The sequence below is a fragment of the Pleurodeles waltl genome, chromosome 5 (assembly GCF_031143425.1).
Source record: "Pleurodeles waltl isolate 20211129_DDA chromosome 5, aPleWal1.hap1.20221129, whole genome shotgun sequence".
Taxonomy (NCBI): Eukaryota; Metazoa; Chordata; class Amphibia; order Caudata; family Salamandridae; genus Pleurodeles; species Pleurodeles waltl.
The window spans coordinates 79,611,624-79,639,457 of NC_090444.1; the positions used below are offsets into that span (position 1 = coordinate 79,611,624).

At 46.1% G+C, this 27,834-nt stretch overlaps 1 protein-coding gene across 1 annotated transcript in view; it reads right to left on the minus strand.

Moving 5' to 3' along the window:
* Positions 1-27,834, minus strand: part of TMEM214 (transmembrane protein 214) — a 279,147-nt gene that overhangs the window by 193,832 nt on the left and 57,481 nt on the right. Inside the window, exons 6-8 of the mRNA XM_069233624.1 lie at positions 5,617-5,722; positions 5,131-5,212; positions 1,308-1,409 (exon numbers count right to left, since the gene is read on the minus strand). Coding sequence (XP_069089725.1) covers positions 1,308-1,409; positions 5,131-5,212; positions 5,617-5,722 — 290 coding nt within the window. The remainder of the gene's footprint in view (positions 1-1,307; positions 1,410-5,130; positions 5,213-5,616; positions 5,723-27,834) is intronic.

The window sequence follows — 27,834 nt, forward strand, 5'->3', positions numbered from 1 at the left end:
CTAAATGGACCAGAGACCCCTCCTAACCCATAGGATTAAAGGTCAGGATCCAACACAGGGGTCAAGGTCCCTGCTGAAGACACAGTTACAGTCAGCATCTGCAACACCGATGTAGCTCCATATCGGAGTTGACTATAAGGATGGGGTCGACGATGCCCGGGGTATGGACAGTGTTGAGAGCGTCAATGTCAGAACCGGAGGTCGAGGTGGCATGACTGACCCTGGTTCAGATCCAGAAATTGATCCATGGGTACCCCCCTGGAGCTGAGGCCAAAGCTGCAGGCGTAAAACTTGAGGGGGCCCCTTCGACCCCACGGTGCCTGAAGGCTCGCTAAGAGTCATACTGCCCAAATATGCAGCACACGGTCTCATGAAATTCTCCCAGTTGGGCAGGGTTTGCCCCGGCTCCGAGAATCTGAGGGAAACGTGGAGTCGGCCCAGACGCAGGCTCAGAGGACAGAGGAACAAAGGGCCAATGCTCCTCCTCCCTTTTCTTGTCAGCCGACGGACAAGGTGAAGTCGAAGAACACTTGCTCTTCTTCGACTTCTTGTGCCTCTTACCCGACTGTCCTGAAGACTTTGAGTGGGACACTGAAGAGTGGGGGTTTCGCGACTGTTCTCCGGATCTTCCTCTTGATCTGGAGTGACACAGAGTAGAGCACGGGGCCGCCATGAGCTTTAGGGAACACTACCTCAAAGCCTTGGGATCCATGGCCAGGCACTCAGAGCAAGACTTTAGGTCGTGGTAGCGTTCCAGACACTGTAAGCAGATGAGGCGCGGATCCGTCACAGACATCGTCCGATAACAGGATTCCCAGGGCTTCAACCAGGTCTTCCGTAAAGACACCTCTCGATGCACCAGGAGTGTCAAGACTCAAAAATAATCTGCCAAAAGTTGAAAAAGGTTCAGTCAAACAATGACTGAGGGGTAGCTCTTCTTTGGACCAGCGCTAGGCTGGAGTGGAAAGAAAAGAACTGACGTCAGCGTGCCAAGTTTATAAAAGCCACAACATCATATTCAGCATGCACAACACTGACAAAGGACGCAGAACCAAATTACGCCACCCGACAGCGTGCCGGGGTACTGCTCAGGAAAAATCTCTGGATCCAGACTGATGCCTGAAGAAAATATTGCGGTAAGGAATCTGCAACTAGAAGTCTCTATCAGATTATGCATTTATTTACTTGTTCCAGACAGTGTAAAAGCTTGTATTCCAAACCAGGCTTTTATGAGTTGACAGTATATCTTGAAGTATTATGCATGTAATTAAAATATTCCAAATTTAGATTATTTAAAGGTCACATACCTGGGAGATAAAGAGTTTTTTGGCATGAAAGCGAAGTCCAGTACAGGGAAGAAATCTTTTGGGCCAATCATCCCAAAACCTTTAGTAAGATTAGCGTGCATCCTAAATAAAAAATAAAAAAAATACACAAATGAAAGTTAAAAAAACTGATTTTTACTTCCATTATCAAAACTGAGGTGTACACTGACCTGACCTGTATTTATGAATCTGTTATCAAGCAAATGCAATCAGAAAGGTCCCATAGCACTGACACAGGGGATATCATGAGGTACTTTTTCTTTCTTTAATGAAACATCCAATAGTGCTCAGTTTCGCTAATAAACAAGTGAAGCAGAGACCTTATTTTGAAGGGATTTTTTGTTTGTTTTAATGTACAGTTGCAAAAAACAGTGCTTAAAACAAATTACGCAACTTCATGGAAGCTAACGACTTTGTGAGGTATTTATGGTCGGAAGACTTAATATGTAAAACCACTCCATATTAAGCAGGTACACTTTCTTTTTCACACAACTATATATATATTTTACAGGCAGATGTGCAGAGTGTAATATGCTATATGTCACTAATGAGTGTGAGTAGGACCACAAATCATAAATTGGCTTTTCACTATATGTTTCAATTATTAAATACAGACTTTTCCTTGGAACTGTTTAAAAATAGTGCGTGTGCAAATCTGCAGTTCAGTATGCAGTTTGCTATCACTCGAGTGTGGTACTAATGGTCATGCCTCACAAGACACAAAGTTTCATGTAGGTCATGATGCATCTCCCCATTCACAGGTGCAGAGCTCTCAAAAGTATTCAGTGCTTATGCTTAATAATGGTGATCCGCTGAGGGAGATTATGCAATGTAAGTCAGGACTCAATGGCTGGACATGCAATGCTAGTAACAACAGCTTTAGTTGTTGATCAAGTTTTTTTAAAGACATAGAATTTATTGAACAGTACATCAAATTGTCTGTACTATGGTGCTCACCATTAGAGTGCATGACTGAGGGACTTTCCAGCATTAGACCAATCTCACTTACCTCGTGCTATATCCGTGTACTAACTTTCTTGACAGTGTCTTGCCTTTCACTTTGGATTCATGTTGGCTTTGCAACAGACAGACAGCTCAACCCTTCCCCCAAAGACTAAATGTTGCGTAAAAAAAGGAAGAGGTCCTAGCCCAATTCAAATTTCTAGCTTCCCTGAAATCATTCAAGACTGGATATGCTTTTGTGGCAGCCTATCTGCTTTTCCTGCCAGAGACTGCAATTACTAGAATTCCCTGCTTCCTCTCCACCACTGCAGTCCAAGAATGGGCCGAGAAATTTGTACAGTTGTGGTAGGGAGATATTAGTCTCATCTCATCACATAGGAGACATGTAATCTTTAGTAACCCTTTTTAAAGTCTTCATTTGCTTTTGGTTACTGTTGCAGTGTTTTCTGTGTCTCACCCTTTCATTATAGAAACTCCCACTACCTATGCTATAGCAAATCCTTATTTCCTGAACCTGCACTATTTAGCAGTGTAGCCTGGTTTCCTGCAAAACACACTGCCTTGAAGTGCATACTAGTTTCCTGAACATGCACTGTTTTGTAGTATACCCTTGTTTCCTGAGCTAGCACTATTCTGTAGTGTTTTCCTGTCCCCTGAGTTTGACTCTTTATTGAAGCCAGATTCCGTCAAGTACTTTCTGTAGTTTCCCAGGTCATTCCATGTCTAACTTTCACTGGCCTTTAATTGTTGCAGTGCTGCATCTCTAAATCTGCTGCCTTAGTTTTCAGTTTTCTAGTGTGATAAGTTTGCTTGCTTTCAGTCAAGGGTCACATATTTCCCATGCTATTCCGTTAAGTACTGTTTCTCTCTAGCTCACTGTTTATGTTAACTGCTTAAGTTCTTCAACCTTTCTGGAGGGTGGGTGGAGGCATTGGGGGCAGCTAGCTGCTTCAAGAAGGCAGTCGTATTTGGAGATCGCTCCGGCCAGCAATCATTCCCTGCACCGCAGCTGTCCCCTATAAGAGGCCCGTGAAGTGAAAGACAGATTGCGTTGTCGGGGTGGCCTTTGGGGCTGCAAAGTGCCCTGGAGGCAACTATAACACCCTGAGCCCACCCACAACCATGCGGCGAGGAACGGTGGCCAGCCAGTGGTGCAAGGTGGGCCTGAGCAGCCTGAACAAGCAGCAGAATTTGCGGTGGTCACCCGGGCAGAGTGGTCCACGCCCTCAGAGATGGCCCAGAACCCAACAGACGAAAGCTGTAGGTAACCCCGATCAGGGAATGGGCAAGTTGCGACTGCAGCCTACACCGTGCTCTCGCCCCAGCCTCCAGACCGCCAACCCTGCTCCCTGAGGGAGGCTCCCCCCCCCCGCATTCACCCCATACACTATCTCCACGGAGAGCAGTGTGGCCAACATGAGGTTCTGGCCACAGTTGTAAACCGGGAGGGATGGTGCAAGGGATAGCACCCCCATATACCCTGAAATCTGATCTGCAGGTGAAGATAGCGAAGAGGCGGCGGCCTGCATGACACACTGATCAGGCCCGCTATTTAACAATCACACACCCATGGCCCCCCATATGAGCATTTTCAGAACAGCAACATGGAAAAGCTGCACCTTGAGCCCCTGGATGGACCACTACTGTAGTAGTTTGCTGACTACCATACCACCTCCCCGTCCCCGGCTGACTACCTCTGTGGGGGCCTATGAAGGGCCCGCACTGCTCGTGTCCCCCTCTGGCTGTGCCTTCACTGGGCTTGAGGGGAGAGGCACAGATGTGCTAAAACTGATGGACGGCCCCAACCAGGAATTAAGATCGAAATCAAAAGCAGTTGGTGCTGCACTGCACTGCGTGTACCCCAGGTCATACAGGACACTCATTGAGGTGTACTGGTAGATCGAAGCCTCACCTACCTGGACTGCACATGCCACCCCAGAGCGCGGTCTCAAAGCTGCCGGGGGATAGGTGGGTCCGTAAGCAGCAACACGCAACCGAAACACGTTGCCTTCCCTCCTCGAGACTACTGCTCGTCAAGTGGTAGCCGGTATACCATATCTAAGGAGGAGGCCCTCAGCCGCTAGGGCAACTTGAGGCAGGGAACACTGGCCATATCGAGCAGGTGCTGCCACCAAAAGAACCACCCACAAGTCTCCGTGGTCAGGGGATTGGGGGGGGTCCTCTGGATTCCCTCCGCAGGTATCATCGTGGAGGGGTGAAGAGGTGAACCCAGAATGGGCACTTTCTCAGAATCACCTGGGGATTCTCTCTATCTGGTTGGGCCACCTCGACACAGGCCGTGGGCATTGGGTGCAGAGTGGTCAGGACTCTCATTCAGAGTGGGGTTGGAGTCCTTGGTTGTTCTTTGGACAGGGCCGCTGTCCATGGGAGTTCTTGGTCCTTTTGGGTGCAGGGCAGTTCTCTGGAGCTGGGCAGAGGTCGTTGGTCCCCATGGATGCATCGCTGTGCTTCTGCAGGTCCTTTGAAGCAGGAGACAGGCCGGTAAGGCTGGGGCCAAGTCAGTTGTCATCTTCCTTCTCTGCTGGGGGTTTCAGTTATGCAGTCCTTCCTCTGTCAGGTCACCAGGAACCTGGTGAGCTCAGTTCAGGGAGAATGAATGAGGAAGGAAGACTGGACAACCCAAGGTTTATGGTAACACAGGAATTACGGGAGCACTTCACTCATGCTTTCCTATTACTGCAACAGGGGAAGAGCAATGAAAAATCTTTTCCCAAGCAAGGAAGGTTGAATACGTTTCTAGAAAGGATGCTGAGGGCATAAGCACACATTTATTGAATTCAAGGTAAACACTGACTGGCTAAACTTAAAGATCAACACTCACATCAAAAGCCTGTCGAGGTACGCAATGGCAAATGGTGAAAGAGCCTTAGTTCCCAACACTGGCAACATTATTCCAAGCCACACTGAAAAAAGAAATAAAAGCAAATGAGCATTGGTGGATGTACACATTAGCTAAGTTACATTTTTTTTTTTTTAAGAAAATGACCAATATATACATGAATACACAATAAACAAGTTGTTAGTCTGAGGGGTTGTTGTGCTTCTATTAAGATCAATGTCACAGTTTCATGAATATTGGGGCAAAACCCTTAATTGAGTTAAGTGGTAATGACAAGGTCTGTTTTGGGGCCAGTCCTATTCACTGTCATTATATTATTTAAGCAATCTGATCAAGCCAATTGCCACTATTGAAGAGTGCAAAAGGTGTGCGAGAAACTGACCTAATTTGTAATCTACAACATTAATATGTGGGTGTATTATTATTATACTACATAGGTATGATGGTATCCACATCTGGAAGCCTTACCTTTTAGGCCCTCGGTGAGATCTGTGAAACCACCTTGGCCCAATGCCCACATGATAGTCAAGCACTTAGCTGGTCGTGTCTGATGGGATCGTAACAGTTCTAGATACTGGAAAAAAAAGATGTAGATGTAACCATACCAACAAAGAATAACTTCATACAAGCCACGGAGATCACTTTATTGCCACGGAAGGAGACGTGCTTTAAAGGACCTATTCCACACCTGTTGAAGGTGCTTGATCACAAATTTTAGCATTGTTTTATTTGAATATTTGAAACATTCAGTATTTCCTACCACTAAACAAACAAAAGGTATTTCAGCAATTCTCGCTTGAATAGCATTAAATACATTCAAGCTGTCATGGTGGTGTTCGAGTTATTTCAAAATACTTCAGTATTTTGACTTTAAAGGAAAACCTCTTTCAGGCAATAAGGCTACAGCTGTAGCCATATATTACACTCCAGATATATTAAAGGATTCCCATAATCGAGAATTAGAGCTCAAGGTCATTAGCCCCTCCCCAACATCAGATCCCTCACATATTTATATGCTTTGCAGAATTTCAAGCAATGTTTATTTGAGATGTGAGAAGGATACTTTATCTGATATAGTTTTAAACATGATTAAGTATTTGTATAAACATCTATGCACAATAACAGCTATCTAAATGTAGCTGGCTTGCAGTCTAGCACAGTGTTTCTTAATCTGCGTTCCCTGAGTGTCCATGACACCTACTTATAGGGTCTTTTTTATATTTCTAAATAAAATATTTAATCACTTGTGCATTTGTTTCTGTAATTGTGTGTATTATTTTGTGGCCACAATTATTTAAATTGCTTAGATCAGGGTTCCCGGACTCCCACGACGACTCAGTAGGGTTCCCCTGATCCAATAATGATTCAGTTGAGGTTCACAAAGTCCAGTAATTATTAAGTGGGGATGCACAGAAGTCTAAAGGTTAAGATCCACTGCTCTAGCATAAAGTATTGAAAGGAAAGTGCTCAAATGCTGTGAGCAGAATGTTATATAACCAAGGACAGCCAAGATTCAAATCTCTTTCATTCAACAGGATGGGCTGCCAGCATGCTTCTCATCCCCAGACCATAGAGTCTTGGAGTTGTTTTTCCTTCACTCATTCCTCCCTCTAATCCGCCACCTCCAAACTAACTGCCACAGAAATTCAATAGAGGATGCTTAAGGCCATATGTGATGATGTCCCAGATCACAGTGTGGCAGATACGTTCAAAGGATCAAACGTAACTTGCCCTCTTCATTGCATTGTGATTCGAAAGTTGTCCTTTGCAGAGAACACCAACCCAGACAGCACTGTGGTTGTGACAGATTAGAGTCTCTCTGGATAGAGATGTGATAAAGCTGCCCACACCCTAGAGTTGAGAAAAGCTCAGCCCTCTTTCTACACAGCAATGAATGAATGTATGAATGAATGAATGAAACACTTGATAAGAGACACAGCTGCTTCATATGGAGTGTTCCCGCCACCAAGCAAACAGAGCAGGACAACATGCTAATCCGGAAGCTAAACCTTATCAAATAATCACAGGTAGCTGAAGACAGTGACCCCCTCTGATAGGTGGTCACCCTGTAGAGTGGCCAAGCCCCCAGTTGGGGCTATTTAGGAACTCTTGAGGGTGGGTCCCCAGATTCTGCGTGCAAGACTCCACAAGGACTCTGTTGCATCCACCTCTTCTGCTCCTGGACACCACTACTGCTGCTGGACTCTTCAGGTACCGAACAAGCCTGCCACACTTAAGACGACCTCGTCTTGCAACACAGTTTCTCTAGTTGCTTCCAGCATTTTCAACATTTCCACGGCTGTGCATCCTCTGGGGTCAGCAAGACTTCAGCTGCACCAAAGAAGCCAGAAGGCATCTCCCTTGGAGTGAATGAGTCACTCCCCAGCATCCACAGGCACCTAAAGCAACAACGTCCAGCTACTGGGATCTGCTTTTTACCGGAATTGCATGGATCTTCTGACACAGGTGGTGGTGCTGAGTGGTCCCCTTGGTCCTCTATGCCCGCTGTCCAACTTAGGAGACGGTGAGCCCTTGCCTCTCCTTGAAGGAGAGTACCCCTGTGCACCTCAACTCTTGCAGCAACCAAGGCTTGTTGACTCCTGCTTCGAGGGATCTTCAGGCTTCAAGTAGCCCTGGCCTCCAGCACTTCATCCTTGCAAGGACAGTCTCCTCTCTGCTGCTCCAGCGACGTGGGACTCCTCTCCAGGTGTGCTAAGTGGGCCTCACAGCAACTTGCTGTGCCTGCTACCGGTGGGTTGACAGTGGGGGTTGCAACTGCTTCTGCTGGCTCTCCAGACTGCTGAGGGTGAGCCCAGACTCCCCTCTAAGGGTAGAGTCCCCTGGACCTTGCTGGTCCTCTTATTCTATGCAAAACCTAATCTGCCTAGTGTTGCATTTGCCAAGGATTGTTGGTCCTCCTGACCACTGACCACCGACTTGCAGCATAGGACATCATTTGCACGACTCCAAGGACTCCCCTGCAGCTCCTGGACTCCGCAGCTGGCCTTCTTCCACCACCAATCGGGATCCTCGTCCACAGAAGGGTGAGTGAGCATTAGCTCCTGCCCAACCTGGACACTCCTGCGTGGACTTGACTCTGCTCCCTTCTTTTGCAGGTCCTATTCATCCAGAGTCCACCATTGGGTTCCACTGGACTGGCCCAGTTCTTGTAAAGTTCCTTCTCCAAGTCTCCTTGTTAGTCTATGGGAAGACCCGCTAACTTACCTCTACTCTCCCAGGCGCTGGGGATCATCTAGGTACTCACCACTTGGGGTCCCGAGTTGACACAGGTCCCTTCTAACTACTCCAAATCCTTGGGTGGGGTATCTAACTTTTCTATGCTATTTCTTAAGTACTTACCTATACATATATAGTGTATACTTACCTCCAGTTGGGGGGGGGGGGGGGACTTCCTATAAGTAATGTAGTTCAGTGTTACTGTAATAAAGTACCTTTATTTTTGCAACATTGTGTGGTTCCTTTCTTGTGAGATAACTTACTATATGACTAATGTGGTAATTTAAGAGCTTTGCATTTCTCCTAGGTAAGTCTTGGCTGCTCACCACAGCCACCACTAGAGAGCCCTGGCTTCCTAGACACTGCTCAACGACTAATAAGGTGCACACATTTTAGGTGTCCACAACACACCAGGCCAGCCTTCCTACTCTGTGAATCTGTAGAAGTCTACTATTATTAGATCTAGGTTCCCTTTCTTGGGCATAAGTGTCTGTTTAACAGGTAGCACAGAACTTTACCATGAAAGGCTCTGAAAAGTTGATACGTTGTTCCACCAGGAGCCAATGCAACTGTCTCAGATTAGGAGAAATATGATATTGGCGAGGGACTCTCCTTATTAGTCTTGCCGCTGCATTCTGGATAAATTGGAGCCTATATAACAAAAAGGCCGGGAGACCAAGGTAGAGGCTGTTCAAGTAGTCCAGGCAAGAAGTAACTAATGCATGAACTACTGTTTTCCTCGTTCCCTCAGGAACCAGATGCAGAAATCCTTTTACAGTTTTCAGTTTCAAGAAGCAGAATGATGAGATTTGTTTAATTTAGGAGGCAAAGGAGAGCGAAGAATACCACCAAGATTTCTTGCACAGAAGTAGGATGAGGAGGCGAAGGGGCTATTATTAAAAACCAAGACTTCTGTTTCATCTGAGTTTAATTTAAGACAATTAGCCTCAATCCATGTTGCGACACCTCTGAGGCACTCTTTAAAATTATGAAATGCATCCTCAGCATTGTCTTGATAAGAGAAAAGTAACTTGGTGTTGTCATCATAAACTATCTTAACACCCCAGGATTCAACAAGATCCGCCAAGGGGGAAAGGTAAAGATTAAACAGGAGCAGGTTCAGGGCAGAACCTTGTGGTACACAACAAACCAATGGTCAGGGTGAAAAGAAATGGTGTAAATACACCCGTTGTGGTCTACGCTCCAGGAAAAATTAGACCAATAGAGCTTTTCCCTGAATGCCCAAGTTGTAAAATCTGTTTAGCAGAAGCGAATGTGAGACAGTGTCAAAAGCTGCCAAAAGATCCAGAAGCAACAACATTACTGGTGAATCGTGGAGAAGGGAATTGGCCTCCACATCCGTGGATAGTTGCTGAGTGACCAACTTCTCCAAAATTTTTGCCAGTGCTGGGAGGAGAGATTATAGGCCTATAATTGCTTTACACATTTGGTCAGCATTAGGCTTTTTTTGAGTGGCAGAAAAAATGCCTGTTTCCAGCTAGAAGGAAGACTCCAGAGCTAAAAGAGATATTCAGTGGCTTGAAATATTGCACTAAGTCTGAAGATGTTCAGGGCGCATACATCATCCAGAGCGCCAGACTTACATTTTATAATCTCATTAAGAGAACATTGCTCAAAAATAAAGGCAAACTCATCAAAACATGGTTTGCAACCAGAAATAACAGCGGGTGTTTAGGTCTCCCTTGTATCCAATGAGCTAATGACAGGAGTCTCCTTCAGAGAATCCGGGAAAGAGCAGGGTAGCTTATGGACCTTCTCATCAAAGAAGGCAACAGCTCTTTACAGAGTCCAACAGAAGGAGAGATATCAATCTTGGTCCCTTGAGGAGAAACAAAAGAGCATACTACCTTAAACACTTCCCTAAGAGAATTAGAAGTTGTCTCAATCTGCCGTGCAAAATGTTCTTTCATGGCTGTATGCATTTTTTGTAAAAACTCTTAAGTGCCGTTTTCTAGAAAAATTTAGCAGCAGGATCATAAAATTTCCTCCAGGTGCATTCCAATCTTTTACACCAACCTTTCTTTATTCTATGAGCACTGACTTGTTCCCACTGACAGGTGTATTGCGTTGCTCAATACTGTAGCAACAAGGCATGATAGGATATGGAAGCACTGTCCTATTTTCAGCTTTGCAAAACTGATGCCTATCTGGCTGCATTCCCCTTTATTTCCTGTATACTTCTATTTGTTTTTAGGTCAGCAAGGTTAAGGTGAAGCTGCAAGGGCTTTTTATGCATCATTTTATATTAATGTGTTTTCAAATTTGAGTGAAAAATATATGAAATTCAGAATTTTTGGCCATGAAAGACAGCAGTTCTTGTTTGGCGCACCTAAATCGCAGATTAACGATGGACAGATGGAGAGAGACAGATGGATACAGAAACAGAACGACAGCTAGAGAGAGAGAGAGAGAGAGAAATGAATGGGGAGATGAAGATACATAGAGACAGAGATATAGATGGAGAGTAAGAGAGAAAGAAAAAGGGAGAGATAGAAAACAGTTGTACCTCAGGTCTAACGGATCAAACCTCACTCCATAGTAAAATTCAATTTTGCATTCTAAGCAACACTATCCCTTTAACCAATGAGGAAAACAAGGAACAGAGATTGATTTGCATATGGCTTGTCCCCGTAGAATCGCACAGTAGGCAACAAACAATGACTGGAGCAAGAATGGAGCGACTGCCAGAGACAATTGTTGTTTGCAGCCTTAAACAGTGGGCACCAACATCGTGGAAGAAAGTACATAAGAGGATCTCAAACAGTGTGCCACATTATTCGTTAAAAGATTCATAAGTTTCCTACACAGATTTATTCTGCTTTTTCAAAAGTGCAGAATAGATTCACAAAATTATTACCACCCCTAATTCTCACACTTATCCCAATACAAACCGTACACCACTTGTGTGGGTTGGCCAATCATCTGCAATGGGAATGGTTGAAAACTGTAAACATGACAATTTTGCCTTCCCTGGCTTGGTCAATTCCTGTTGGGGCGATAGGCTCAGTCAAACACGTGGACCATCATTTTAAATCAGGAGAGGCATAGGAATGCTGGAAGTTCCGTTAGAAAAAGATGAGGAAAATGCATGATTTGATGTTTTCAGGACATTCAATGTGAGAAAAGGTAATTGGGTCTACACAAGTCACCATCCTGGACTGCCCCAGGTGTCTAGTTTTCCAAAATGTGTTAGTTTTGTGGCTTTTACTGAGTGGCTGCTGAGTCAAATTCCACAGCTGCACACAACGTCAAAATGTTTTTTTAATGCAAATTGTGATGCTTTCAAGGTGCATTTTGGGACTTTCTTATTGCAGTCAATAGGTCCACCCACACAAGGGGCATACAGTTTGGGAAAACAGATTAGTAAAATATTTGTAATCATCAACTGAATTTTTGGCCAGTTTTGGCTTCCAAATGTTAGCAGGTGCACACCAGAAAACATGCTTTGCAAAATGTGCTCTGAATCACAAAATAGTATAGGAAACCCTAAATTTAGAGTTGTACAAATACCACTATTACTAAACTCAACAGTTTCAGCATATTTGGAAAACAACCAAAAAATATGTCTTTCCTTCAAACCCACTTTCCGTTCACTAAATGTTATCATGTGAATTGCAGAATAGTTGGTACACATTGAAAAATCATTAACTGCAGCTCAGTCGTTTATTTTAAGCATCATGTTTTTTTTCTGGGAGAACCTACAAACCCTATATATTCCTGCGACCAGAAATGTCTGACATGCAATGGTAAATTGATTTTGTAAATCGAAGAACAAGGATAGGATGTGATTCTCCTATGGAGACAGCTTGATTTGAAGACTCATGCCTAGGTGTTCCTGGTACAACACACTTCTGGTCCAAACCAGTGACACTGATAACTTGGGCCCTGTCATTCCTAATCCTCTTCAGAGCTCAGGGTAAGAGAGGCAGCGTCGAGAAAGCAAAGGAATCCTGCGCTCTACTCTAGACTGAACGAGTCTTCAAGAGTTCCTTCTTGGAAACTTCAATGCACAAAAGTGATGACACCGTACATTCTTGGTGGTGGCAAAAAGATAGAGCTAGGGTTTTAACAATCGATTGGAAATGCCCTGTGCCACCTCTGGGTTTAACTGCCATTTGGGGGTGCGCTAAGCATTAGTGTAGGAAAGTGCCTTCTTTTGACACAGTTACAACCACTTTTGCCTAGTACATGATGTCATTTCGACTGAAAGTGCACTGGGTTCCTGCTAACCAGGTCCCCAGTGCCAGATCTCTTTCCCAAATTGCACAGTTGTTTCCCCAATTGGCAAACCCTTTAGCATCCTCTGTAAGGCCCTAGTAAATGGTACCCCTGATACCTAGGTCCTGAGGTACTAAAGAATGATCCCTAAAGGCTGCAGCATGAATAGTGCCACGATAGGGGACCGCTCACCAAGTACACTGCGTGTCTTGGTACAGAAAACATGCCTGTGTGCCATGTCCCCCAACATTGCATGCAAAGAATGTAAGTCACCCCTACAGCAGGCTTGGCAGCCCTAAGGCAGGGAGCATTATATTACATGTGAGGGCATATCAACAAGAGCATATATGCCCCTGCTATAACTTTGCCGATTCTGAGACATAGTAAGTGGACAGGGAAGCCATTTTAAATACATGTGCTGGACACTGGTCAAAATGGTCCCTCAGCTACATGATGGCTTCTCTTAAGATAGGGATGTTTGGTATCAAACATCTCGTATTAATCAGTCCACACTGATTACAGTGATGGATTTATCAATACATGCCCCCAGAGGGTACCTTAGAGGTGCCCCCTGAAAACCTACCAGCTTCTGGTGTGCTTCATGACTAGTTTGAGCCAGCCAGCCACCACCAAACACGAGTCTGACCTAGGGTGAGAGCCTTTGTTCTTGAGCAGTCAGCTCCAAAGCCTACTCTGGGAAGGGGTGTTGCACACACCCCACCCAACAGGAAGGCCTGCAAATCTACATTCCAAGGCAGGAAGCGTCAAAGAAGCCCACATCCTTTGATATGTATATATGACTTCTCTCGCAAGGGGGATGCCAACCTCCTCGCCGCACGGGCCATTAGGCACCTGAACAAGCGAGAAATTTAATATTCAGAGAGGAGTGTCAATCCCTCAGGTCTGTCCCATCCCTAAAGTGAGCTGCCTGATGTTGACACTACATTTCGCAATCTGCAATCTTTGCGCTGGCAGATTGAGGAATTCTGGGACATGATTATGCTCACTTCCCACAGGAATTGGTCATATATGGGGTATAGTGGCCCCAAAGGTAAGTAGCCCATTGGCTACTACCCTACACTCCCCGTAATGCCCCTAAATTCACTATTTAGGCGAGCCCCTGGCACCAGAGAAGCAGATCCTGATGACCTATGAAGCCCAAGGACACTGAAGAGCCGCAAAAGCAGAAGAGGAGAAAAGAAGCAGCTGACTGTACGAATTTCACTGGCCTGTCTGCATCCCTTGTTGAAATCTGCACCAAAGTTGATTCGTCCTCAGAAACCTGTGAGGACTGCCTGCCTTAATAAAATAAAAAAATAACAAATAAAAAGACTCAAGATTTTCTGTTAACAGCGGACCTGTTCTCCAGAAACCTTCAAAGAGAGGACTCTGAAGCCTCCAGGACTGCCAAAACCAGACACCTGAAGTCACCACTGCACCCATCATATACGACCGAAGTTGAAGTGGACTACCGATGCCAACAAGGTTCCCTAGCCCTCCACCGTCTGGATCCATCATGGTTTCACCTCTCCTGGACTCCCCAGCAAGGCCTGCAGCCTCTACACGCTGCCTCCTTCTATTGAAACTGCTCTGGTCAGAAAAACCAAACACCTGAAGACACCTCTGTACCCGTAGCCCCTGAGCTGTGGAGAAGAGGACCAAAGGTGTCGACCTGTGTACGAGCATCTTAAGGCGTGAACCCTGCTGTTGGTTCAGTCAGACTGGCCACCTGGCCAGAGACTACAGCCTCATTTCGCAGCGACGGATCTCCACTGAAACACACTGGACACCAAACACTGTTAAGCACCTTGCACCCGGCCGCCCCTGTGCCGTTGGTGGTGTGCTGCCTTGGACCTTGCCCATCACGCTCCTTAACTCCTGGAGCTGTGGTCTTGTAAGTCGCTGTAATCTACCTGTTTGCAGAACCTGTTTTTATCCCACAGGAGGACGTTGCAGAACTCAGAAATTGTCTCTTGTTAACTGAAAAGCATATGTACCTAAAAACTTACTAAACTGAACGATTTGTCTCTTGCCCACACATATAAAGATGCTTGCTATTTTTATAAATTGGTGTGGATCTCCTTTTTGAGTCAAGTGTCTCATTTATTTGCCATTGTGTGTATTTGTGGATGTTTTGCACGCCTCTGTGTTCAGCCTAAGGCTGCTCGACCACACTACCCCTAAATAGAGCACTTTAGAAGTGCATAGCAAGCCTGTCCACTCACTGGGAAACCCCTGGACTCTTTGTGTGGTGCATCTAGTTATTTAATATGCCACATAAAGAGCCAGCTTCCTACAGTCGGTGGCCGAGTTCTGCTACCCTGCTATTTAGAGATCCCCGCCAGATAGTTCACCACCCAGAAAATCCTCTAGCAGTCCAGCCACTTACAGCCCTGTGGCACAGGATCCTAGGCCCCACCCAGCCCTGTGCATTCTGGTACCAGCCTTACTCTGATGGTGGTCACCAAGGTCTTCGACGCCAAGTGAATCATTTTTACCTCCATATAACTGATGTGGAGTTGAGCTTCCGCTAGGGACTAGAGAGCTCTTACCTCCACCTCTCCCAGATGGCTTCCCCAAGGCAGAAGCAAAGCATCAGTCACTGCTGTCAAATCAGAGATGGGTAAGGAGAGGGGTCTGCCACTGACCAGATTGTGGTCCAAAAGCCATTACAGACTGCAGATCTTTTGCTGTTTCCTCTGAAATCTGTAGAAAATCCTACAGATTCCCTCAACACTATGGCCACAGGGGCTTCAGGTCATGCTGCAGAGCACGCTTACGCCATCTGGATGTTTCACCAGCAGGATGCAGAAGGCAAACAATCCTATCACCATCAGCCTCAGAGATAGCCACACTGATGTCCAGGACAGAGGATGAAACATTAGGATCCTAACCTGAATGTCTTGGACTCTCCATTCCAGGGGAAAGGCGTGAAACTGTAAAGCATCCAGAATGGCTCAGATGAACAGGGAAATCTGCGAAGAAGTTGCTGTGACGGCGGCACGCTCACGGGGCACTGGTAAGGTGAAAAAGGATGCACTGCGAACTGAAAATTCTTGCGACCGTCTGCAAACCACAGGTAGTAGTTGTAGGCATGTAGGAAGAGTATATCGAAACAAGCTTCCTGCAGGTCAACACCACCAACCACTCTCTGCGGTATGAGGACAGACAAGACCTCAGCTAGTGTGAGCATTCTATATTTGTCTTTCTGCAGGAAGGGTTTGAGCAGGTGGGCGCCTAAAACAAGACTAAGGCCTCCGCCCTTCTTTGGCACCAGGAAGTAGCAGGAGTAACACCCAACTCCAATTCCCAATGGCGCAACCCACTTTGGCCAAAGGGGCCTGCACTTCCTGAAGCAAAACGGACAGATGATCCTCAGTAAGCCTTCTGGATATGGTGGTGGATGGTGCAGTGGGGTGGAAAGAAGCGGGAGGATGAGGCCCGAGTGTACAATGTGGAGAAGATGCTTGTCTGAGGTGATGGCTTGGCACCCTGTAGGAAAGTACCATCTTTCTTTGCATGTTACCCCCAATTTCTGCCTGTCAGTATGTTTTGCCTGTCTCACTGTGATCCTGCTAGCCAGGACCCCAGTGCTCATAGTTTGTGGCCTAATGTGTGTGTTGTCAGTATGCTTAAATGTGTCACTGAAGTTCTGCTAACCAGAACTCCTGTGCTTATGCTCACTCTACTCACCAAATTAGTCACTATAGTTTAGTGACTTCATGTTCCAATTCCAATTGGCACACTGGGCTCCCCCTCCCCTCCTTATAAATCCCTAGTATATGGTACCTAGGTACCCAGGGCATTGGGTTTCTAGGAGATCCTTATGGGCTGCAGCATTTCTTTTGCCTCACATAAGGATCTCAGGCAAACCTTTCTTCAGGACTGCCACTGCAGCCTGAGTGAAATGGTGCACACACTATTTCACAGCCATTTTCGCCGCACTTAAGTAACTTCTAAGTCACCTATATATCTAACCTTCATTTACTGAAGGCTATGTGCAAAGTTACTAAGTGTGAGGGCACCCTTGCACTAGCAAAGGTGCCCCCACACTGTCCAGGGCCAATTTCCCGGACTTCGTGAGTGCGGGGATACCATTACACGTGTGCACTACATATATGTCAATACATATATCTAGCTTCACAATGGTAACTCTGAATATGGCCATGTGAGGTGTCTAAGATCATGGAATTGTCCCCCATTCCAAATCTGGTATTTGGGGGGGGGGGGGGGGGGGGGGAGCAATCCCATGCAGCGTGGGGGCTCCACAATGGACCCCCAGTACTTACAAACCAGCTCTTTGAGGTTTCCACTACAGCCCCAGCTGCTGTCACTTCCCAGACCGGTTTCTGCCCTCCTAGGGCCTGAGCAGCTCAGTCCCAGGAAGGCAGAACCATGCATTTGCTTTGGGAGGAGGGTGTTACACCATCTCCCTTTGGAAATAGGCGTTACAGGCTTGGGAGGGGTAGCCTCCCAGAGCCTCTGGAAATGCTTTGAAGGGCACAGATGGTGCCCTCCTTGCATAAGCCAGTCTACATCGGTTCAGGACCCCCAGTCCCAGCTCTGGCGCAAACGTGGACAAAGGAAAGGGGAGTGACCACTCCCCTGTCCATCACCACCTCAGGGGTGGTGTCCAGAGCTCCTCCAGAGTGTCCCTAGCATTAGCCAACTTGGATTCCAAGGTGTGGGGACCCTATGGAGACCTCTGAGTGGGCAGTGCCAGTAGGTGATGTCAGAGACCCCTCCTGATAGGTGCATATCTCGGTAGGTAGCCAATCCCCCTCTCAGTGCTATTTAGGGTCTCTCCTCTGGGTGGTTCCACAGATTCAGCTTACAAGACTCCTCCAGGAATCCTCTGTTTCAGCTTCTGACCGTTGGATCAACCGGAGACTGCTCCAGGAACTGCTGTAAATGCAACAAAGAATCCAGGACGACTTCTGTGACCTGCAACTTCAGCTCCAGCCAGCATTTGCAACAGGTTTCCAAGGTGTGCATACTCTGAGGACTCCCTGTCTTCACCTTGCACCAGAAGAACCGAAGGAATCTCCTGTGGAGTGACAGAGTCACTTCCCTGCTCCTGCAGGCATCCCTCTACAACAACCACTGGTTCTCTGGAACGCCTCTCCAGACGAGGAGAGTGCTCCCTGGAAAACAGATGGTGGACCGACGTGACCCAGACTGTCCTAAGGTCCAGCTGCCAAATGTGAAGGAGGTAAGAGCTTACCTTCCCGGTTTGGGAGAGTGCCCCTGTGCACTGCGTCATCTCCAGCTCCTCGGGCTTCTGTGCACTTCTTCCAAGAATCCTTTGTGCAGTGTACACAGGTCCCCAGCACTCCATCCTGTGGCGCACAACTAAGAGTTGTTCTCCGGCGGCGTGGGACCTTCTTTTGTTGTGCTGCACCAACTGCAATTTGCATCTTCTTTGTCCCCGTGTCATGGGACTCCCGTGGGTGCTGCCTGGTTTTCTGTGGGCTCTCTCCAGTGCTGAGTCTCCCATCGTCTCCTCAGTCCGAGTTGAGACCCCCCAAGGTCCCTCCTGGATCCAGGCAGTGCCATTTTGACGCAAACCGCAACTTTGCTTGAACCAAGGCTTGTTGGATGAATCCAGCGATGCAAACAGCCTGCATCCAACATCTCGACGTGGGACACAGGTCTTCAGGTCCAAGAATCCACCAGTCGTTGATCGCTTGGTTTTTGCAATATCTCTTATCACGACATAGTGTGTCCTGAGGAAACTTGCAGTACTTTACTGGGCTTTGGGGTGGGGTATTTTACTCACCTTTGTGGTTTTCTTACACTCCCAGCGCCCCCCTACACACTACACTTGCCTAGTGGCGAATTCGTGATTCACATTCCACTTTCTTAGTATATGGTTTGTATTGCCCTTAGGCCTATTGCATTCCATTGTATTTTCTACTATTTGCACTATTCTATGACTATTTAGTTACCTGATTTTGGTCTCTAGTGTATATATTGTGTATAATACTTACCTCCAGAAGGAGTATTGCCTCTAAGATAATTTTGGCCTTGGGTCACTAAAATAAAGTACCTTTATTTTTGGTAACACTGAGTATGGTCTTTTATTGTGTATAAATACTGTGTAACTATAGCAGTATTGCAGGAGCTTTACATGTCTCCAAGTTCAGCCTAAGCTGCTCTGCTACAGCTACCTCTAGACAGCCTAAGCTGCTAGAACACTTCCTACATTTCACTAATAAGGAATAACTGGCCACTGGCATTTTGTAGTTCTTACCAATTTTTGACATCATATTGGGGGACACAACCATCTCCTTCATTAAAATTTGTACTGCCCTAGTCAGTGTCAAAAAGACTGTGCAAAGTATGGTCCTTAGAGTGTGGTAACTGCAAAGTATCAGAATGGTTGCCTGCTGGTTGCATTCCGGTAAGATCAGGGCGCAGCTTAGATTGAGGTCAAGGTGGGTTTTGCTTGGAGTTGGAGGGCACGATAGAATGCAAATCCTCCTCCAAGGAAAGCAGACGGGTCGATGCAGAGGGAACCGGCACATCGCGTCACGCGAGCACCAAAGTTAACACCAACGCCGGTGCTCAATTCAAAACAGGTTCAAGGTCTACAGACGGTGGAGACAGAGGACCAGCTGACGGAAATCTGACTGAAGATCCCTGGGGCCCAAAGGCACTGCAGAGGGAACACGTACAGGGCCAGAAATGCACAACATAGACTCTGAAAAGGCCTGCACTTACTACAATGTCATTAACAGACCTGGAAATTCAGGTCGCACAGGACCAGACTCTGAATCGGCTCTGATGGAAATTGGGAGAAAGACCAGGCACAACACTAACACCCGCTCTGGAAGCACAGAATGGCAGATTGTTTTGTGCTTCCTGTTGGTCTTATCCGAAGAGCAATCACTTATAAGTTTATGGGTCCAGTCTGATGAATGGGAGATATTCACAAGGTGAGGAAGCTGTGATTATAAGTATCAATCAGATGTTGGGAAGCAGCAATACAAAGATTACAAGGAACCATACCTATCATGCTGGCAGATGTCAGATAAGAATATATGAAGTTGAGAGCAACATGTGGCCAAAGCATTCGCTTATTTGGGCATGGGACAGTGGTCCTCTGATTTATGAAGAATATCCTGCTTGTTTGAATTTTTTTATACCTTGTATTGCAAATTGCTAATGCATCTATTATATTGATGTACATAACTCTCCATGTAGTGCATGCACTACTTGTCAATGCTAATGTTGAGTTATGCTTTGATAACTGAACATTTTAACTATAGTTATAAAACATATTTTCCATAAACTCATTGACCAGTGGGAGTAAAAACAGAGTGTACATCTATACAACTCTACATGTGTGCACTTATTTTCCACCCAACATTTGCAAACACAGAGATAAACAAAAGAAAGCTAAGAAAAAATAACAGTACGGTGGAGGGCAGATGTTGCACTACTCAAAAGTGAGCAGGTAAGGCTCCAACTACTGAATAGCTCGCCCTAGTCTGTCTGTTTCATATCATACGCCATGGAGAGATTCAAATGAACAAGCATTGGCAATGGGTTTTTATGAGGTTTGAGATGATTTTCTTTCTGTTCTAGAAAGCCGTTAGGTCTTGGTAATATGAGTGCTATTGGTGTTGTAAATGGCAATGTATTTTAGCCATGTGTTGTGGAGTGGACATATGTGTTGTGGAGTGGACATACGTGGTGTGGAGTGGAGTGGATATATGTGGAGTGGAGTGGATATATGTGGTGTGGAGTGGAGTGGATATATGTGGTGTGGAGTGGATATATGTGGTGTGGAGTGGATATATGTGGTGTGTTGTGGAGTGGATATATGTGGTGTGTTGTGGAGTGGATATATGTGGTGTGTTGTGGAGTGGATATATGTGGTGTGTTGTGGAGTGGATATATGTGGTGTGGAGTGGAGTGGAAATATGTGGTGTGTTGTGGAGTGGATATATGTGGTGTGTTGTGGAGTGGATATATGTGGTGTGTTGTGGAGTGGATATATGTGGTGTGTTGTGGAGTGGATATATGTGGTGTGGAGTGGAGTGGATATATATGGTGTGGAGTGGATATATGTGGTGTGTTGTGGAGTGGATATATGTGGTGTGTTGTGGAGTGGATATATGTGGTGTGGAGTGGAGTGGATATGTGTGGAGTGGAGTGGATATATGTGGTGTGGAGTGGAGTGGATATATGTGGTGTGGAGTGGAGTGGATATATGTGGTGTGGAGTGGAGTGGATATATGTGGTGTGGAGTGGAGTGGATATATGTGGTGTGGAGTGGAGTGGATATATGTGGTGTGGAGTGGAGTGGATATATGTGGTGTGGTGTGGAGTGGATATATGTGGTGTGTTGTGGAGTGGATATATGTGGTGTGTTGTGGAGTGGATATATGTGGTGTGTTGTGGAGTGGATATATGTGGTGTGTTGTGGAGTGGATATATGTGGTGTGGAGTGGAGTGGATATATGTGGTGTGGAGTGGAGTGGATATATGTGGTGTGTTGTGGAGTGGATATATGTGGTGTGTTGTTGAGTGGATATATGTGGTGTGGAGTGGATATATGTGGTGTGGAGTGGATATATGTGGTGTGGAGTGGAGTGGATATATGTGGTGTGTTGTGGAGTGGATATATGTGGTGTGTTGTGGAGTGGATATATGTGGTGTGGAGTGGAGTGGATATATGTGGTGTGGAGTGGAGTGGATATATGTGGAGTGGAGTGGATATATGTGGTGTGGAGTGGAGTGGATATATGTGGTGTGGAGTGGATATATGTGGTGTGTTGTGGAGTGGATATATGTGGTGTGTTGTGGAGTGGATATATGTGGTGTGTTGTGGAGTGGATATATGTGGTGTGGAGTGGATATATGTGGTGTGGAGTGGATATGAGTGGAGTGGATATATGTGGTGTGGAGTGGAGTGGATATATGTGGTGTGGTGTGGAGTGGATATATGTGGTGTGTTGTGGAGTGGATATATGTGGTGTGTTGTGGAGTGGATATATGTGGTGTGTTGTGGAGTGGATATGTGTGGAGTGGAGTGGATATATGTGGTGTGGAGTGGAGTGGATATATGTGGTGTGGAGTGGAGTGGATATATGTGGTGTGGAGTGGAGTGGATATATGTGGTGTGTTGTGGAGTGGATATATGTGGTGTGTTGTGGAGTGGATATATGTGGTGTGTTGAGGAGTGGATATATGTGGTGTGTTGAGGAGTGGATATATGTGGTGTGTTGTGGAGTGGATATATGTGGTGTGTTGTGGAGTGGATATATGTGGTGTGTTGTGGAGTGGATATATGTGGTGTGTTGTGGAGTGGATATATGTGGTGTGTTGTGGAGTGGATATATGTGGTGTGTTGTGGAGTGGATATATGTGTTGGAGTGGATATATGTGGTGTGTTGTGGAGTGGATATATGTGTTGTGGAGTGGATATATGTGTTGTGGAGTGGATATATGTGTTGTGGAGTGGAATTATGTGGTGTGGAGTGGAATTATGTGGCTTGGATTAGAATAGTTTGCTATGGAAGTGTGTGGCGTGGAACTGTGGGGTGTGCAGTGGAGTTGTGTAGTGCAATTACAGCTCGTGGTGTGATGTGGAATTATGTGGATAGTAATTATATGCTATTGACTGTACTGGATTATGTGGAGTGGGATTGTTGGTCACAGAGTGTAATTATGTGTAATGGCATTATGGAGTGGCATGTAGTGGAGTTTAGTTATGTGGTGTGCTGTTGAATTTTGGGGCATGATGTGTAATCCTGTGTAGTGAAATGGATTTATGTGGTGTGTTGGGGGACTGTGTTGTGCAGTTTAATTATGTGGTTTGGTGTGGAATGGAAATGTGTAGAGCTGAATTCTGTGGCATTGAACTGTGTGGCACGGAGTGAAATTATGCTGACTGGAATTATGTGGCATGGTGTGGGGTGCATTTATGTGGATTGCTATGCAACAGTGGATTTATGTGGTATTAAGTAGAGTGTAATTATGTGGAGTTGTTTTATGTGGCTTTAAGTTGTATTGTGTGGCATGTAATTATGCTGTGTGGTGTAGAACTGCGTGGCACTGAATTGCGTGGTTATCATTCACAACACAAACAGGTAAGAGAGTGGCTGCCAAGAGAAGCAGTTGGCGTGGGGTGGGTGCCTAGGCGGGTAGAGTCGTCGGGACAGTGTTGTTAAGAGTGCCCCGAGGCCTCTCTGATTATTTCAAACTAGGGTGTGATTTGCCGAGGCTCACACTGAGCGCCTGATAGGGCTCAGCAGAGCTGCTTTTCTGTGCGGTTAGAGCCGTAGACGAGGTTATTTTCAGAAGTGAACAAGGAGGGTATGCAGATTGTGACTTCCCCGGTAGTTTTATTCCACACACCATACAGCTACAGCATACAAGCAGAGACAGAGTGGAGACTCCACTGCATTCAGCGGAATAACTAAAGGATGATGATGACCCACAAATACAAAACTCCATCACCTTCCTGAAAAGGTAAAATAGCAGGGATCCTTCTTTCTTTGCCACATTTGATTGTACATTTAGATAGATGAAGGGCCATGTGTTGCAGTAAAACAATCACATCACATATATTGTTTTCTGCCTGACAATGGTAAAAGTATGTTTTCATCAAACGTAGTGGTTTGCTAGTGAAACATCTACCCAATTGAGAATACGTACTCTACGAAGACACGTGAATCCCCGTTTTTTCAAATGAGGTGTTTTATTTTATTATTTCCAGTGTGACTACAACGTAAATGTCCAACAATAGCTGCCAATACTCGGCACACTTTTATGCGTTTCACATTCTAGTTGTGCGAGAATATCATAGAAAGCCTGCGGCGTTTTACGGAGGCAGTCAACAGGATGAAGTGAGCACCTCACCGACACAAAACAAGGCCAACAGTCCCAGAACGAGATTCTTTCAAGGCAAAGATTCATTGTTTGTTAGAAGCCTAATTAATGCTGCTGTTTTTAATTAGATCACGATGTAGCCCGGCGCCACTTCCCCACGCTGTTCTTTATGGTTCTCACCCATCATGCCTCCCCCATATGTTTTGTATGGATTTCTATTTATTTTCACATGGTGTGACTCACATCTCTCTCCCTGTTTAGTGGGTTGGGAGGGGAGATGGAATATGTTAATGAACTGAACTGTTATTTTGTTTTTTAAATTAAAGTAAGAAAGAAATATTTAGATAAAAAGTAAAGCAAACAAACAGACACAAGGAGAGGAGCACCTCTACTCAGTGCTTTCCACTGGTCTTTTGTATGGTTACTTTTATTTTCTTACTTTCTATTCAATGGTTTTATTTGTTTTAGCCCATCCATCTGGTCTTTGTACCTCCTGTAAAGCATAGTCTGTTTTACTATTCGGATTTCCTTTTTTTACTCTTCCACTATGGTCTGCTCTTCAGGGACTTTCTTTTTCTAAAAGCGCTGCATGAGAGTGCATGCATTCGCAGGGTTCTCTTTATTTTTCCACTTCCCACATCACATTTCTTTTCCTAATCATTTTACAAGAATGCATGCGTGTTCACAATTTAGCTTTTTTTTTACTGCTTCTCTCCACACATTTTCATAACATTAGAAAAATGTACTTTTCCACAACCTTACTTCAAGCCACTCTTACATACTTTTTCACTTTTATACAGCTTCACCACTCGAGCCGCCCTTCTGTGTTGCTTCCACTCACCCATGCCATCTATGGTGCTTGCCCTGCACGTGCATGATGTATGCACGTAGGATGCTTCTAGCTGCCCTATGCTGCTTCCACTGCCACTCCATTGCTTCCACCGCCATCAGTGATCCCCCTGTCTGTGTTGCTTATCCCCCCCCCCCACTTGCTAACATTACTGTTGTTTGTATTTAACCATCCAACTAAGATTGTCCCATGAGCTTGTGCTAATAGCGGCGCCCTCCCCTTTTAACTGCTTACAACTGGATACAGGCAGTGGGTCTCAATTAACTACTCACAATTATATGGTTATCCATCATTATATATGACCGAAAACCGACCATTTTAAGTCCACTCCCAACCCTATCAATAGACTACACAGCCATATACATTACCCCCTCATAGGCCAGTGTAAGTCCCTACACACAACTTTAAATGGCTGCACAGCCACTATCATACAACTATACAGACATCATCATAATATGTCAAAACCGACATCGCCAACACAGATACCACCATCATACGCCAATAGGGACACCACCACGGACGCAGAGAAACGCATCATACGAAGACACATCACACACCAGACATCAGCATACCCCGACAGACACCACCGCTACTAGCATACGACGAAAGACTCCACCACTACTACCATACACTGACAGACACCACTACTACCATACGCCGAGACACCACTACTACCATATGCCGAGACACCACTACTACCATACGCCGAGACACCACTACTACCATACGCCGAGACACCACTACTACCATACACCGACAGACACCACTACTACCATACACCGACAGACACCACTACTACCATACACCGACAGACACCACTACTACCATACACCGACAGACACCACTACTACCATACACCGACAGACACCACTACTACCATACACCGACAGACACCACTACTACCATACACCGACAGACACCACTACTACCATACACCGACAGACACCACTACTACTACCATACGCCGACAGACACCACTACTACCATACGCCAACAGACACCACTACTACCATACGCCGACAGACACCACTACTACCATACGCCGAGACACCACTACTACCATACGCCGAGACACCACTACTACCATACGCCGAGACACCACTACTACCATACGCCGAGACACCACTACTACCATACGCCGAGACACCACTACTACCATACGCCGAGACACTACTACTACAATACACCGAGACACCACTACTACTACAATACGCCGAGACACCACTACTACAATACGCTGAGACACCACCACTACTACCATACGCCGAGACACCACTACTACTACAATACGCCGAGACACCACTACTACTACAATACGCCGAGACACCACTACTACTACTACCATACGCCGAGACACCACTACTACTACTACCATACGCCGAGACACCACTACTAATACCATACGCCGACAGACACCATGTCTACCATACGCCGACAGACACCACTACTACCATACACCGACAGACACCCCTACTACCATACACCGACAGACACCCCTACTACCATACACCGACAGACACCCCTACTACCATACACCGACAGACACCCCTACTACCATACACCGACAGACACCCCTACTACCATACACCGACAGACACCCCTACTACCATACACCGACAGACACCACTACTACTACCATACGCCGACAGACACCACTACTACCATACGCCGACAGACACCACTACTACCATACGCCGACAGACACCACTACTACCATACGCCGAGACACCACTACTACCATACGCCGAGACACCACTACTACCATACGCCGAGACACCACTACTACCATACGCCGAGACACCACTACTACCATACGCCGAGACACCACTACTACCATACGCCGAGACACCACTACTACCATACGCCGAGACACTACTACTACAATACACCGAGACACCACTACTACTACAATACGCCGAGACACCACTACTACAATACGCTGAGACACCACCACTACTACCATACGCCGAGACACCACTACTACTACAATACGCCGAGACACCACTACTACTACAATACGCCGAGACACCACTACTACTACTACCATACGCCGAGACACCACTACTACTACTACCATACGCCGAGACACCACTACTAATACCATACGCCGACAGACACCATGTCTACCATACGCCGACAGACACCATGTCTACCATACGCCGACAGACACCATGTCTACCATACGCCGACAGACACCATGTCTACCATACGCCGACAGACACCATGTCTACCATACGCCGACAGACACCATGTCTACCATACGCCGACAGACACCATGTCTACCATACGCCGACAGACACCACTACTACCATACACCGACAGACACCCCTACTACCATACACCGACAGACACCCCTACTACCATACACCGACAGACACCCCTACTACCATACACCGACAGACACCCCTACTACCATACACCGACAGACACCCCTACTACCATACACCGACAGACACCCCTACTACCATACACCGACAGACACCACTGCCACCATACACCGACAGACACCACTACCACCATACACCGACAGACACCACTACTACCATACACCGACAGGCACCACTACTACCATACACCGACAGGCACCACTACTACCATACACCGACAGACACCACTACTACCATACACCGACAGACACCACTACTACCATACACCGACAGACACCACTACTACCATACACCGACAGACACCACTACTACCATACACCGACAGACACCACTACTACCATACACCGACAGACACCACTACTACCATACACCGACAGACACCACTACTACCATACACCGACAGACATCACTACTACCATACACCGACAGACATCACTACTACCATACACCGACAGACATCACTACTACCATACACCGACAGACATCACTACTACCATACACCGACAGACATCACTACTACCATACACCGACAGACACCACTACTACCATACACCGATAGACACCACTACTACCATACACCGACAGACACCACTACTACCATACACCGACAGACACCACTACTACCATACACCGACAGATACCACTACTACCATACACCGACAGACACCACTACTACCATACACCGACAGAGACCACAACCATTCGATATCGCAACAAACACCATATGTCAAGAAAGACACCATTACACGTCAACAGAAATTACCATCATGCACCAACATGCCTAACGTCATGTACCCAAATACTCAACACAGTGCATGGTGACATTAACATCATACACCCACACCCCAAGTATCATGCACCCACAACTGACCAATGTTTAGCAGGGTTACTCTATGAACTTAGTCACTCCACCATGTCAATTTTACGCAATGAAAACCATAATCAGCCTCCAAATTCATAATATTTCACTAATTTATTAAATAAGTGGGAGGCAGTTAAGTCTGAGGAAGTTAAGGTAGACTTAGTGCACGCAGTTAGGGGATTTCAAACCTTGTCTCCTTTGTACCATTCTGAAAGGCCTTCAGAAAGGACACAAATTCAACAATTCTGCTCCTAAACCAGAAATTGGCT